The sequence below is a fragment of the Curcuma longa genome, unplaced genomic scaffold (genome assembly GCF_044706935.1).
Source record: "Curcuma longa cultivar G26 ecotype Majalengka, Jawa Barat unplaced genomic scaffold, ITB_CL_G26_1.1 utg18532_np1212_1030455_RagTag, whole genome shotgun sequence".
NCBI classification, from domain to species: Eukaryota; Viridiplantae; Streptophyta; class Magnoliopsida; order Zingiberales; family Zingiberaceae; genus Curcuma; species Curcuma longa.
Window position 1 is genome coordinate 685,697 of NW_027435598.1, and position 16,821 is coordinate 702,517.

The following is a 16,821-nucleotide window of genomic DNA, read 5'->3' on the forward strand; positions in this document are numbered from 1 at the left end:
TAAATTTCGGTGTATTTGCTGCTGCTGCTGCTGACGACGATGACGATGACGACGACGACGACGATGATGATGATGATGATGATGAGGAGGAGGAGGAGGAGATCGAACACATGCTCCCAGACAAACTTGATCTCGATTACCAGGAATTGTTTTCAGAGGAGACTGATTTTCACAAATAAATTGTAGTCAAGTCTCTTTTATCTTGTGATACTAAAGCTTTTGAATTACTTTCAAAAGAGATTGAAGTTTTCTTCTGTTTCTAATTGAATTGTCGTATTTCTGTGTTCAGAAATTGTTGGAATTCTATTAGTGTCAAGTTGTGGGGGAATACTGATGCATTTCATGGTTATGTGTATCCGAAAGTGATTTAGGATATTGATCGGTTAGTATTATGCGAAGACGGTGCGGCGGTAAACCTACACTTTCATTGTTGTGTTGTCTATTAGGAATTGATATTGTAGCTTAGGCATAAAATTGTCATCGTGGAAGGAGTGGACTAAGTAAGAAGTGAACTTTAATGGTCATTATTGTCCTCGGATATGATTGAGTTGGTTATTATGGAATATCGTAGTGGTCAATTATAATTTTTTAATTTACATTCTCAAATAATTATGGGACCGATAGTATAGAATCATTGAGATCTCAATGATGAATTTCACCTGACTTGCTGAAGTGTATTATTAAAGAGGTATAATTGAGCATGAGTTGGACTAAGTCCGCCCTTGTTCATAGACTTTTAAAATACTCTCGATATTGATTAATATTAACGCACCAATTAAAGCTCCCTATTTATACTTAATATCTTTTTTTTAATATCTCTTTTTTTTAATAGAAAATTACCTAAAAAGGTCAATAAATGGAAAAAAGAGCGAGTTCCGCAGGCGCCGCGCCCTGTTCGGTGCTCTTTGCGTACGGCGACCAGCAAGAACTCGCCGAGCTGGGCAATCGGTGCGGCGGAGACAACGTACATTGGCGCCAGCGACGAAAAAGGCGGCGCAGGACACGATCCGGCGCTGGCCTCGGCTCTGATGCTCTCATGGGTCCGTTTTTCCCTCCGTTTCTATTTCGTTTCTTTAATTCCTGTTGGAAGGGGATAGAAAACCCCAACACACACACAAAATACTACAATTTCTGTGCAAATAGGTCTAGAATTTTGAACTTACATTGGAGCTCTCATTCTACAAAGTCGACGCACAAATCAGGACAACCTCAATAATTGAGTAAATGCTGTCAAACATTTACAGTGACTAATGGATTTTGCCATCTCATGGAATCTGGGCAGTTGCTGTGGTCCTGTGATATAAACTTAGGTAAACGATGATCAAAAGATAATTTAATTTTCATTATTCATGGGAAACATATTTCCCTTTTAGAAGTAGGCTTGGTGGACATTTAGTTGAAATGTTGGATGAGTTTTTGGTTAATATTCGATCAAAAATAAGACATGCTAGTCTAAATTTGATGATTACTTTTTCTTTTAGTTGCTTTGATCAATTTTGCTTTCATGTCCAAGCATCACCAATCAATGAGTTTTTCAGGTTTCTTTGGTCCTTAAGCTTACTGGTTTTATGCAATATTGTATTCTGGCCTGTGTTCTTCACTGGGTCACCATGCAAGACATACATTTGATGCTTGACTCAATGTATCTATAAAAGCAAATGGGTCAAGCATAATTCAGCATGTTCAATGGAATAAAACAGAGTTCAAAAGGCATAATACAAGTAGTACCAAGCAATTGTGTAAAAATACCTATATCTGATTCAATGAGAGTGAGGAAAAAGAAACTTGTGATTGCAGTCAACACCCCAAACCCCCAAACTGAAACTAAAGTTGTAGCATTAGGATTTCACAAATTGATTTCTCGCAACATTTCATTTCTTATACTAATTTCTTACCTTTTCTTTAAACCCGCAAAGTGGCCATATAGTGGAAATGCTGCTTGCAGTGTATTTTCAGAATTGTATGTTGTGATAAAAATTGCTACCCTTCTCTTAAAACATATTGGCACTAAGGAATTTGCTTAGTGAATTGTCTGCTATTTCTATGCTCCTTTCTACATCTATGATCAGCAAAATTATTATTATTATTATATTCTTTCCTATCATTATCAAATCAGAATTACATGTTAATAAACAAAGCATGCACACTTTCCAGAGTGGACCAGTTCCAACAATAATTTGCTTTCGAGAATCTTTTTGGTCTCACTTTGCCATTATTCTCTTATCCTTGATTGAATGCATAACGTATTGAGAACTCCAATCAGCATCTAATCAACTTATTGCTTTCTACCTTGATTATGATGCCTCCATAAAAGCTCATATCTTTAACAATATATTCATACTGATAATTGACAACATTAGCCAATTAATTTGCTCTATAATTTATTTTCACACCCCGCAACAGCATCATTGTCTCTCCATCTATGTTTATGGTCAGAGCCATAGAGCACCTGCTTCCCTTAGCAGGGGCACAAGATTGCCTCCGAGATGCAGCGACATGACTCTGTCCGTCGAGCCAATAAGCCGACCACCAATAAAGACGGCCGGCACTGGCGGCCTTCTCCCCAACAATTTGATCAATGCCTTCTCCATCTCTGCTCCTCGCAGTTCCTGGTCAAGCTCGTAGACTACAGCACTAACTCCTAGCTCATGGAACAGGCTCTTCACGCTGTAGGTCATGTAGCATGAGCTCAAGCTAAAGATGACCACGGCTCGTTGCGAGGCTAAGTTCATCACCTTATCCATATAATTGTTGGGCAGTGGCTTAGTTGTAGTTAGCTATGGGATGCTTGAATTGTGTATATATATATAGGTGTGCAAAAGTTGCACTAGGACTTGGAATATCAACTATACATCAAGAAATAGGAGCTTTGACATCAGAGATAAAGTTGGTAGCAGGGAGATAATGTGTCCTTTTTTTTTTCTTCAGTGTTTTTAGGTTTCAGGTGCATATATAGATGTGGCCAACACAACACTTGCAGGAATACTTTGGGGGTGGGGAACATGCAGCTGGATTTTGATAAGGATTGAAATTCCCTCTATATGGCATAGGAAAATGCATGTACAAGGGAATAAAATGTGCTACTTGGCAGCATATAGGCGGATGGCAAACAAGATCACGTGGAGATTGATCGTGAAGATCGATAGCCATTTGCAATCGGGAGTACGATAGCGTTGACATCTTAAGATACCCTGCTTTGCTCATCCTCAAGTGATGGATTGGTAGCATTTGAATGGAAGGAGAAGAATAGAGGAGGGAATAAGAATAAGATGCATTGACTTTTAGTTATATTGCAACTTGAAGTGTTTAGCATTTTTATCGATGTTGAAGATGTGACAAGTAATCCTTGAACTTAAGATGGTGCAGGGATGGCTGCGATTAAGTAATGTACCTCGAGAGCATATGATTAATTAGATGAAGGACCTTCTTTTAGTTGTCTGAGAGCAATCTTTATCAATTAGCTGTCGAACAATTAGTTTAAATTGCAGTCAAACTCGACGGCTAAAAGGGTGCAACTCGCCATACACTGAAAAATCTTATGGATGGTCCCGCCATAAAATTTGTGTTCTATTTTCTCTGCCATTTAGGATATTAAATACCTGTTTTTTCCCCCAGAATATATTCTTCATCTTCCTGTAGCATTATCCTTGCTCAAAACATGAATCTTTCATGTGTGAGTACGTGCACATGCATATATGAATAAAATCCTGCACCATTATGCTTTTTGATGATCTTTTTTGATTGAAGGATCAGGTCTCAACCTTTGAGCAAATTAAATAAATTCATGTAGCTCAAAGCTGAAGTTTCTTGAGCTAAAGTTCAGTTGCAGGACTCATCTTCTTCAAGTGGATCAGGTCATAACATATGTCTGGGAGCAAGATCATCACTTTGTCAAAGAGATTTTGAATATCTTCTTCCAAAGAGATTTAGTCATTTTTTCCCCTTTCTTTTATGGAGAAATATTGTAGATAATATCATGTTTTGTGTTTGTTTTTTGTTTTTAAAAAAGCTTAGAACCCTTGATGTGACTTTTGTGGTCAAAGTAATGGCTTTAAGAAATGAAACATTTTTATTATTGCAGGGAGAAAAATGGTTTTATAATTTTTATCCTTCAATAATAATGATTTTTTTTCTTTTCTTGATTGAACACGCGATGTCTCATAAGGTATGGTAGATATATCATTATTGTTTGTTGGAGCTACATATATTGCTTTTGAAAATAGCACAACTTTTAGTTTTATCAATTTTTTTGATAGCCCTAGACAATTTTCGATGTGTTATTTTCTAGCAAGTAAACATTTTTATCACAATGTTATAATTCTTTACTTTTAGCTAAGAAGAAATACAATAACCACGCATAGAAATTTACTTTTAGTTAAATAGTTTTTATCATACAAGTTATTTATAATTTTTATAGATTCAATATTAAATGAATAAAATAAGACTATCATAAAAGTTTCACTTACCTCATTCAATTACCCAAAGCTATCCACTTCTACAATGCTTTTAACTTCTTTGTCAAGGATTTAAAGATGAAATCAACACCTAACCAGATGCCTCAGAAGAACACAAAAGAGTGCCGCTTGTGATAATGTTGGATAAATTTACCCAACCGTATCTTTTGCTTCTGCATGTTGGAGCTTGCACTACTTCAACATTGATGCAAGAAGAGGACGGGGAAGTGAAAGAAAAATCTTAAACACAGTTGTTTTTCTCAGAGACAATCGGTCAAAATGACTTAACCCTAACAAGAAATTTGAGAGATCAGCTACCAGTCAACTCCTCTGTACAAAACTGAAACTACAATAGGGATGGAAGGTGCTGTTTCAGACAAACAAGCTACTGGATAGTCAACATGGGCCTAGCAAGTAAATTTACAACAAAAGTGCAATAGAAAAGTTGATGGAAGATTATTTTGTCAAGTAAATTGTCAAAAGAAGAGTTAAGCTTTTCGAGTATTGTTTTTGGGTTAAGCTTGTCATGAAGCATAAGTTGGGAGCATGTGAGTAGCACACCTGGTTGCACCATGGATCATCCAAAACTTGCCAAATGATATAGTGTAAGACGAACTTAGAATAGTCACTTGAGGTTCCATCTCCAATTGTAGTCTTGTGAAGGTCTTTCTTCGGGAAACTTGAGTGTTAGAGAGAACAAGGAGGGGAGCTTACCAAATTGAGGATGACCCTTTGATTGCCATTGGTATAAAGCACCATGTAGAGAAACAAAAAAGAACATGAAGAGGAGTAACTTGCATTGGATGAAATCTAGTCATAAATGTTTTGAGCCTTCAATATGCTCCTCCAAGTATATGATCATCTTCAATCTAGATTTACTACCTCCCATGAATTGTTGTAAAATTCTGCTCGGTGAACAAGATGACACTAAGGCATTGTTGGCTGAGTGAGGAGGCCCCACCATCAATACAAAGCAAAGCTAGAGTAATAACTGTATATATTTTTGAGTTGTGGTGTTGAAATAGACAAGAACAAAGAATTAGTAATGGCGGTGGAACAAAATCAGTGAAGAATTGGAGATGACAATAGATGAGCAAAGGAGGTAGTGAACAAAGCCATAGGTGAAAATAAGGAGAGAAGAAAATCACAACGTAGAATGAGAACCAAATTAATTTGCAAAGTGCGAATGAATTGTGGACGAGAGTTCATTGTTCCTCAAGATGATGTTGCTGGGTGTTGGAGGCAAAAGAATCAGATCAAACTGTGAAAACGTGTTTAGGCTGCCAGGTTTGCACTGGCTTCACTGATAGTTTGGATTGAAGGACATACAATTCCAAGATTTGATCTCGCTTGCATAGGAAAGTTCGTGCAAGGCCCACCTCATCTCCGATTAACTGTGCCAGTAGCTGCAGCAGCAAGCAAGAGGGCTTGTTTAGCATTGTCCTGTTTCTTGGCTCCTCATCACAATCTGTGGAAGATGCATGGAAGGTTAAATAGCAGTAGATAATAAATGACAGGGAAGGGAACAAATAAAAGAAGGAAACCACAAATGAGAAACAATAAATGAGAGGGCATGGAAAAAATGGGGGAAAAAAATCAGGAAACCTGGAGAAGCAGAGTTTCTCATCTGTTATAGTATTATTATAGATTAGCAAAGCTATGAGAAAAAGAATGAACAAATCTGGTACTACTAGTGTATCAAGTCGGCTAGATGATGAAATCTTCAAGAAGCTAGAAACATAATTAATGATTGTAGTTTTATTTCGTCGGCAAAACATATGAACACCCATACCATGGAAATATAGATGAGAACCAAAACCAATATGGATTCATGTCTATAATTCAAAGAAGACAAACAGTAGTAGTATTTGAATCTCCTAGTGAAGGAACTTTTTTTAAAGTATGTTACAACTATGACTTCTATGCAAATACAGAGAAGTGTATTTGATATGATATTCCCTCAATAAAACTCTATAAATATGAACCTTCAAATCTTAGACATAGATATATTCCCTCAATCAGTTGGAGAGATGAAACTTCCTCAAGCTGGCAAACCCAAAAACTTGGTCAACTTATGACTGTTGGCACGACAAACAAATGCTTCTTATGTGGTTGTTTTCTTCTTTGTCTGTCACTGGCATGCAGTCTTCCTGAATTCATTTCTCTCCTATCCTTGTATGAATTAAAAGAACCTGGTGGATCCTGTTACATAAGGAATATGTAAAAATATTAGATGCCAATTCTATGACTTAGAGGAACCGACAATATATTGTATCTTTATCAACTTCGTGAACTAGCAGAGAAATGGACATGTAATTTTACTCAGAACTTGTAGGTGGTTAAAATTGTTGAGGAGATGACATGGACAAAATAGTGTTGCAGCACTCCTGTTTGTCTCACCTTTGTGGAATCCATGGTTGATTAATACATTCATTCAAAATGAACCTGTAATAAGAGATTGCTACCAAAACTAATATGTTTTATGTGAGATAAAGAGAAGCTTAAGTCATGAAACAAGAAATACACTGACCAACTTGAAGGGCCTTTCGACTTTGTAGCTTCTTTTGTTCAACAATTGATGAAAAAATGACTTCAAGCTGTTCAACTCTGAAAAATCAGAAATCAACTAAAATACAAGATCAGTCACATGAGCTGAAAGCAAATAAATATCACCACCTGAATGTACACTTTTAGCATGAGTTCCAAGAACAAGAAACATTTAGCCTATAGAGTTCAACAATAAAAAAAAGGCTTGCATGTAAGTTTGCAAAGTTGCACAACTTGATATAAGACAAATGGTGTGTAAATACAAGAAAAATTAAGCTTTGTAAGTAACATCTATTTACATATATTGTTACACCTAAGATTAACGAGGTTATCATGGCATTTGGATGTTGCCAAAAATGGCAATCCAATGTTACCTATTTCAGACAAACTCATCTGCAAACAAATAAATAATTAATTTGATAAGTCTAAGAAGAGCTAAATTCAAAACTTCTCAAGTACATTTTGATGCCAAATGAAATAAACAAACTTTTGATTTTGATGTCAACTGCTGTAATGTTCTTCACGTCTGTAATCTTCTTTGCATGCCCAATCAATCTTTAGTGATGTGGATGCCTAGTTTCAATCTGACTTGGTGTACTCGAGAAGCATGTGTGGAGATCTGTAGATCTTTACTAGGGTCCAATAGAGAACCTCCTCCACTTCTAACTCGCCTTCTGCTCGAGCAGCATATATGTTCTCACATATTGCTATCAGTCTACACCCAAAGATGTGAAATACTATTATGATATAATAAAAAGAATGCAAGAAATGATGAAATACATATGATTTTTTATGGATGATTAGTTTTCCGATGTCGTAAAATAAAGATCAAGAGTTTGAGAAGAAAGAACAAAACTTCTGCAAACAAACTAGCTTTGCTGTTGTACATTTTATCAGCTATGTGTTTTATACCGTAGAACAATTAACAACAATAACCAAAAAATTGAGTCTCATACAACACCTCTATGAATCTTTTTTAATCATTGAGCTATATGCAAGGTCATATGAAATATTAGTAATCTGATTTTACAGAGCACTCCTATGTCCTAATCAACATGATAATTTTATAGAGCACTAATGCAATACTACTGAAGCATAAAAAGCTTGCTTGCAGAAGGAAGCTGACCAAACCTGTAATTATATAGATAAAAATATCAACTTGTGACTAATTTTCATTTTGCAAGACTCTCTTCCTAAGGAAGCCTATTCATGTAAAATGTATTGATAAAAGAATATTTTTAATTTCCATCAATATCAAACAGCTATCAACATTGGAATCATCATTGAAAATATTACAACTTAATAATCAAATGCATTAGTTTATGAAATAAATAGATCAATTAATTGATCGATTCATATAATGTGCATGCATGACGCTCAAGTCATGTACCACACATGCAATTTGCAAGTCATCTATGCCACTTTTGAAAATTTATGTTCTAAAATATAAAAAGTACAATATTCTCAGATCCATTCTTCCAATTATACAAAATGGAATAGTTTGTTAAATGAAATATTAAAAAAATAATAAATTGCACCCTGAATTCATTGATTACTGCATAACATGAGATTTAAATCCTAAAAAACACGTGTAATGCCTATGAAACTTTTTTTTAAAAAAAATTTTAATATAAAAATTTAATTGCAATTTCACCAAAAATTAAATTATTTGAAAATTTATATAAAGTTTAGTGTGTGATTGTTAAGTCAAATAAAGATTTACTTCAAAAATATATTAATTGCCCAAAACAATAAGGTATTTCATTTTGGACTTCTTGAACTCGACTTCTTATTTGATCAATTAAGGTAAACTAAAGTATAGGAGTATTGATGACAAATTTTAGATATTTATTTTGAAATAGTAAATAATGGATCATCTATAAACAAATATTACATACTTAGGTTTTATTAGGTATTTAGGTGTAGTGGATTTAGTCCCACATTAGTACTTTTAGGTGCAGGTTTTATTGCTCCCTATAAAACATGATTTAAAATTTAGTACCGTACCAAATAAAACTACTGAAATATACCATTCTAGTAAATTACCGGAACTCGATATTAGTTGGCAAAGGTATTAATCTAAATGTTCCTTGGCATAGGTAATGTCTCAATGTATCATTGTGTCAATCATATTAATGAGTATTTTATTATGCCAACACTTAACACCTCTTACATATATAAGTCAAGATAATGTCCATATCGTACCATTTTAGGTGGAAAACAAATTTATATTTAAGTATATAGTTGTATTATCCTTTTTCCTTTTTCCACCTCCAATTTGCCACTGACAGCATACATTAGAACATTAGCATGATACTGAAACGTCAAAGATCAAAACTCTAGCATAACTCAAGATTTTGAACCTTGCTATAAAATATCATGTAATAATTCTCATCAACTAATACAAAATTTACATGGTGCTAGAGCTAGTTTTCAATTCTAGGACCTATGGGTTATGGGCCCATAAACGTTTACATTGCACCACCCTAATCGAGTCTTCTCTACATCATTTTCCTGCTCCTTGACTTCTCTTGCATGTGGGTAGCTACCACTCACACCACATATGGCAATCCCTTGATGACTTATCCATGAGCCAACTCCACATGAGCATCTCCACATGAACATCACCAACTCAGTGAGTTCCTTGAGTTTTTCTTCATCAATAGATTCAAACATCACATCTCTAGATTAGAGGCTTTTCTTTACTGGGTCATGTCTAGAGCCTACACTAGTTAAAGCAATAAGAGGCATTTGGTTTATTAGTAAGGTATAGCAGGATAATAATGTATTGGCACTTACAGGTCTTTGGAAGCACCAATACATTAGAAAAATAGTCTACAGTTCTAGGGAAAGAAGTGTGGTAGGGAAAAAGTTTGTAGGGAAAGGATAAGAAAGATTTTCCATCGTTGATGTTTTTGGAAGGAAACTATTAGAAAAATATTTTCCACTAATTTACTTTTAAAATTGATTTTTCTAAATACATTAAAATAACTAAATAATACACAAGATTTTGCAAAACATAATAATTATAATTCTATTTTGGGCTTAAAATCAGCATTTGGGTGGATTTTGGTGTTTCCACTCGATTGGAGCATAAGCCAAAATAGCATGAGGAAAGGGCACCAAGGAATTTCTTTCCCACTACTTGTTTCCTTCATTGGTTTTTTAACCCTAAGGTTTATAACAGATATACATCTACTTTTAGAAATGTAGCAATTATAGGAATTAGTTGGTAGAGTTGTAAACGAGCCAACTATGATTTTATTTGAGCTTATTCTTTAGAAAAATAATTGATCTAGAACCAAATTCAATATAGATCAATTTGAAAATTTCATTTTCAAGATTATTTATTAAAATAACCTAGCTTGAGCTTTTACTGACCTCAACTATAGGAATAGTAGTCCTCATAAGTTTATAGTCAAGTTCATTTATCTTGTTGAACTTTATGTTCAATTATTTTCCATTCTTTTTCTTATTGAAAAAACAAATCTGTTTGTTCAAGAACATTTGGTTCATTCACAGCCATGATCTTTATGTTCAAGAACAAATTTGTCTGCCTAAAATAATTGTTAACCAGTATGTGACTCTAATTTATGATTAGATGAAATGTAAGACTATGAATTAATATTTAAAATGATCTATGAATACAATCATAGTTTTACATGCTATCTTCATCTACTATTTTTTGTCCATATTAACAGAGAGGAGTCTGAAAAAAAAATTCGTTACCTGTCACATGAGGGAAGATTCTCATAGGGTATTCTCATTCTCAAGTCAGAACACTGAAGTCTAATAAATCGTCCAACAGCCAGAACAAAAGTAAGATAGAGACTCCAAATGCTGAACTTGCTAATAGTTTCACCAAGGATACCTTCTGGAAGAAGAAAGAAGAACACTCATGAAGATATACTAAAACAATAAATAACATATTAGGTTAATCCCTGTAAAAAAGTTGCTATATGGATCTCAGCAATAATGGTCACTAGTAATAAGGTCACATGGACACATTTTTTTCTATCATAGATTCCATACTAAAAACAGAAACTTTACAAATGCAACCCTTAGGCTTTGGTACAAGCGAGAAAAAAACTTTATTCATAGACTCTTAAGAAGTTTCATCAAAATGAAAAAACACAAAAAACTTCACTAGATTTTCAAGATCACAAAATATAATAATTTGAATATCATCTATTATCATATGAAAAATATTCTCATTACGTTAAAGGAGAAACAATTTTATAACAAAAGCAATGAACATAACTAGATTTCTTTCTTCATATACAATGTTAAGAACCAGAACATACACTACTCTTTGGGGATAAATGCACCATTGTCAATCTACTTAAATTTTCTTTCTGCCCTTCCTTTCTATGTTATCTATTTTCTTTTCATGTTTTTACTTAAATTTTCTTTCTGCCCTTCCTTTCTATGTTATCTATTTTCTTTTCTTATTGTGTTTTCCTTCATCTCCTTTTTACGCAATCTTCATCTTTGCCATCCATTCAACCTCCTCTTTGTCTCTTCAACTGCATACTTCATTCACATGAAAGCGCTCACATATTCTTTTACTAAATGTAACAATGGTTTTTTCCCCTCTTATAAGTTACAACATGTTCACTAGTTTTCATTCTTTTCCTCTTCTTGTTTTCACTGAAAATATTGGATGAGAATTAAAAAGAAAACATTTTACCAACTCTGTCATTAAATTGTTGGGGGTGTTACAAAGTAGATAAATAACTTGAATTAAATTGGATATTGAGAATATATGTGAGAGTTAAGATAAGCTTTCGAATGGGGTTATCTTTTGAGAAAACACCAAAATGCCACCTGGGCAAGAGAATTTTCTGCTTTTTATGTAGAGGCCACCTTGCCAAACTTAGTAAAGGCATCCTTTCTTAATAAAATATGTTGCGGAATTGACAACTAGAGATGACTAAATTATAGCTGGGTCCAAATGTTAAGAACCTGTTTAAATCCATAGAATTTATCCAGTAGATGCTTGTAGCATGCTGATGTATTTTACCCAAAACAAGCATGCAAGAAAAAAAGTTGTACGTACGTGGTGTCTCTTCAGACACGACAACAACACTTGGTCCAATCAGTCCATTGCATTCTTGGGAATCTGTAACATTAATATTGAAGGACCACCATGGAGGGTTCCCATTATTTATGAAAAGATCACCACTTACAGATTTTACCTGCATTTTAAAGGACTACGATCATTTGTTGTTTTGCAAAATTAAGCCATTGCCTTGTGGGAAAATAGTAGGCAGAGTCACAAGAGTTACATACAAGTGCTTCAAGAGGCCTTACTTCACCAGAGCTAGTTACCCGGAAGAATTGAGGATAAGCATCAGGTATATTAAATCCATCTAGTGTCCCAGTGCCACTTAGCACTTGTTTGACATTATCTAAGCAGGGACAATTTTCAACATTTGATTCATATTTCACAGCTTCCTTCCCCTTTGGCCTCTCCCTTGTGAAGATCCAAGTGAAAATAATAGTGGTATTTTGATCAATGGATCTGGCATATCTGCTCTGAACTATAGAGGGGACCATAAAAATGGTGCTTGAATCAGCTTCACAGCAGATCAGTTGAATGTCGTCGATATTGTATGTATCCAGATAATTATGAAGGTTAAGTATGTCATAGTTACCCAGACTGCTCCCTGGAAATTTTTCACATATAGTTGACTGATATAGGGTGAGCCTCCCACCCAACGATTTGATATCAATTTGAATGCTAACATCAATGACAGGATTAGCTATGTTGGTTGGATTACCACTGCTGTATATCTGTAAGGAAAGATAAGGCATCATCTTAGGCGATAGTAGCAGACTGTAACCTCATGAAAGCAAACAAGATCTACAACATCAAGAACTGGTAAAAATTAACACCATCTGTGTATGGATTTTGCCAATAGACATCTGAACTACTTATCACAATTTATGACAAACTACACATCACTCGGATTGATGAATTATATAGAAACTTTCAGGCATGGTGCGATGAGCACAGGAGTAGACTAATCTTGTGTTTAAGCTGAAGAAGTCTTTATATGGGTTAAAGCAATTAACTAGCGCATGATTTGCTAAATTCAACAATACTTTTCTTTAGTTTGGGATAATTAGAAGCACATAAGATCTATCAGCATTTATACTCTTTCTTAATTTAGAGCATATATTCTTCTTATCAAAGTTCAAAATCTCAAGTTGTATTGAAATTTCAGTCTTTGGGTAAAACACCACTATTTCAATACCGCATCAATGTTCCAACATATATGTCACTAGCGAATTAGTGGTGAAAGGAAATGAAGAAAAAGGAAAAAAGAGAAGACTTTGCATCCCATGTGAAATGATACAATTTTAACATTGTATATTATACAGATATAAATTACAAAAAATTATAATAGTTTGATCTTAACGCATGTTGTAGAATGCCAAAGTTTGTCAAATGTCAACACAACATAATACTCATTGACATAATTGACAGAACGATACACGAATTATTATATGTGGCAAATAGTAACAAGCTTTGGTAATTTATTTAAACGATAGGTTTCGACCATACTACCCAACACCAACACACTATGAGATTTCAAGCGATGATTCTTATTGTTATGTTCATGGCATTCTTATTGCCTATAATGGTGCTATAAGAATCACAGAGTTTGAAAAATATCTTTATCAACACCTTTCAAACCAAGCACTTAGGTATTCTAAAGTATTTTCTCTATATCCATAGAGGTTAGTTGCTATAGGAGAGACATCTTAATTTCACAAAGGAATTATATAGTGATATGCATAAAGAAGAACGCATACAAGGAGATAAACTAGTTAACATATTAAAGTATGCTAAGATCTAAACTAATTAAAGCACTAGAGGAACTATTATCTAACTCATACAATAATAGGAGATAATTAGTTGAAAGTCTTGAGCAGTGTAAGAGTTTTGGCCATACAAGGTTATGGTGCTGAAGTATGCTAGTGGCAAATTGGAGATAGAGGGAGCAACGAAATGAAGGGGAAAAGAAAGATAAGAATATTCCTAGGAGTAAGATTTAAAGAATATATTGTTTAAATTTTCAAGGACGTAGTTGTAAATTCTAAAACTTTCTAGTTAAAGTGCAATTAAAAGAAAAACCCAACCCAATTCTTCCTCCCTCATGAACCCTTATCCATATATTTCTCCCTTAACCCTAACCCATAATCGCCTCCTCCTAACCTCTCGTAAAAACCCTAAATTCCTTTTCTCAAGCTGCCGCCGCTACCATCATCATTGCTACTGATGCTGCACGTTGACACCAGAATTGTTGCAGCAACGTCGTTCGCATGGTTGTCACCCCTCCCAACCGCTAACGCCCATCATAGTAGTGCCACTTGTTGTTGGTCTCATACTAGCGCCGTGTCTTCACAACTTCATCAACAAGGTAGCAACAACAATACCCATTATCTATTCCGTCACAGTAGAGAAGTTTCTCCTATTTTTACTTCTAAGAGTAGCAACCCTAAAGTCACGTGTTGGCTTCGATAGCTGACCCACAACACATTGATAAACTCGTGAAAGGAGTGTAGCATTTCTTAAGGCGAACCAGTGTGATTTGAGTTAGTATCAGTGGAGGTCTTCCAATTTGTTCCATTATAATCATCTTATATATGATTAAATATAGAACATTAGTGATATTAGATTACCATGATAATACCTTCAAAAAGGAAATCATCAACAAATTTGCTTGATTATGAAATGAGAAATAAATAAATAAATTGTAGTGAATTTTCTTACTTGGTTCCGTTAGCAAAATTCTCTTGTGCGTGGTTAATTAGATAAAATAGATGCTATAAATTCTCTTGCTACTTGACGAATTTCTGTTAGGTTGCTTGTTATCTTCATATTCTAGTTATTTAGCTATTTTACCTATTCTTTGTTGAGGCTCATCTCTTAGATTACCAAAAGGTAACTCTGAATTAAAATAAAACTTTGCAAACCTAGGATAGTTTCATGGTTGAAAATCTCATATCGTATCGGACGGCATGGGCGAAACATTTTGTTTCATCCGCCGACTAATATGGCACATAGACCTACAGGCCCTGCAGAGGCGTCACGCGACCTCCGCGGCCACGCCAAAGGGATCACGCGACCTCAGTGGCCGCGCCTAAGGGGTCGTGTGACCCTCGCAACTACGTCGGAGGGGTCGCACGACTAGTTGGGTTGGCTAGGTTGCGACCAAGGTTAATTTTTAATTAAAACTTAGTCTAATAATTTAAATTAACTCCTGGCTATAGTAGGTAATAAGCTTAATTAAACCCTAATAGAATTATCCCATTAGTTTAATATATATATATATATTATTTATTATATTAAAGGATTGGTTGTTGTTGTATTATATCAAAGATCTCATATTATTTTTAATTTTTTAATTTTTAATTTTTCATAATTTTTTATTTTTTAAATATTTAAGTTACATTTTATTTTTTATATTAAAAAAATACGGAAACCATATCGGCACTACACAATACTGTATCAAAACCGTATCGTTCCGGTCATAGATCGAAACTCTGATACGGTTTGAAATTTTATACCATGGATTGTTCTCTTAAAGAATTGTAATTGTCATGTGAACTATGATAAATTAAATTATAAAATCAATTATGTAGACTAGGCAGATAATAAATAAATCATACGATAGAGCTTCGGTTTTGTACACTGAATGAGTTAGATGATGTATAAGACTTAAGTTAACTACGAAATAAATGCAACTCAAGTATCAATAAACTTTGGCTCTATACTTTAGAAGTCTGTAACTACTTACGCCAAAATAAGAATAAAAATTTAATATATTCTTATAATTATATAGCATTGACTCCACGCTTAAAATGGACTCTCGAGTCTTCTCGCGCATTCATAGGCTTTAACCATATTGCATGAAATGTTTTACTCATTAGGTGGATTGCAGATCATTCACTTTATTCTTATACGATGCATCTTTTGATAAATAGATTGTGATCGTTCACCCATTTAATAAATTATGTTGATTGTAGGATAAAATAAGATTATAATTTGTGTAATGTTGAAAATGAGAACAAGGAGAATTGATGAAATAAATCAAGAAGCGGATGAAATAAGAATAACAAGAAACGAGTAATAATTAAATGATGCTCAAGAATATGAAAACAAAAGATACAAATTATATTGTTGTCTTCTATGATTTTATTTTCATGCACTTCTTTTTTCTCTCCGCTTTCACTATGTGCTCACTCCTTTTCTTTTGACCTCCAGATTCACAGACTTGAGATGATCTCTGAGGTTGGATAGTATTACGGGATGATCTTGCTCAACGATAGTATTGGAGATGATTTCTATTAGAGTCCATTTAATTTATTTTCTTTTATGTTTCTTGCAGGGATTGTTTATGCATTTTAGTATTTTGGTACTTTAGTGTATTTGTTTCATTCTCAGTTTAGTTTTCTCAGTCATGTCATGAGTATACTAGAGTCATTATTTTGAGTTGAATATTGTGTTAACATTTTTCTATTAAATAAATTGTTAAGTATTCAACCTGATGCACACTTAAGGGTATTATGGTTTTGATACGGTGATGGATATTTGTCCGAGTAGAGAGACTATCTCTTATGTATAGAGATGGAAACATTTGGGTCATGATAATATGTTGTAGTTTTGGTCTCTAGCTAGAATGGTGCGGTTTTGACACCGTATTATATGCAAACACACTTTCATATGTATTGGAAGTATTTACGTGTTATAGCATAATTTAAGTTCATCTTGACAATTGTTAGCATGACACACACTAAAGATTATGTG

General features: G+C 34.2%; 1 protein-coding gene across 3 annotated transcripts in view; it reads right to left on the bottom strand.

Moving 5' to 3' along the window:
- Window positions 1-6,316: 6,316 nt before the first annotated feature.
- LOC141819766 (piezo-type mechanosensitive ion channel homolog) overlaps window positions 6,317-16,821 on the bottom strand; it is a 57,468-nt gene continuing 46,963 nt past the window's right edge. For 2 of the 3 annotated variants that reach the window (XM_074707018.1, XM_074707017.1), the window contains 4 exons: window positions 12,294-12,797; window positions 12,061-12,199; window positions 10,731-10,875; window positions 6,317-7,716 (listed from right to left, as the gene is read on the bottom strand). In XM_074707018.1, coding sequence (XP_074563119.1) covers window positions 7,581-7,716; window positions 10,731-10,875; window positions 12,061-12,199; window positions 12,294-12,797 — 924 coding nt within the window. In that variant the 3' untranslated portion in view covers window positions 6,317-7,580. The remainder of the gene's footprint in view (window positions 7,717-10,730; window positions 10,876-12,060; window positions 12,200-12,293; window positions 12,798-16,821) is intronic. The other variant, XR_012601101.1, reaches the window with a different exon arrangement.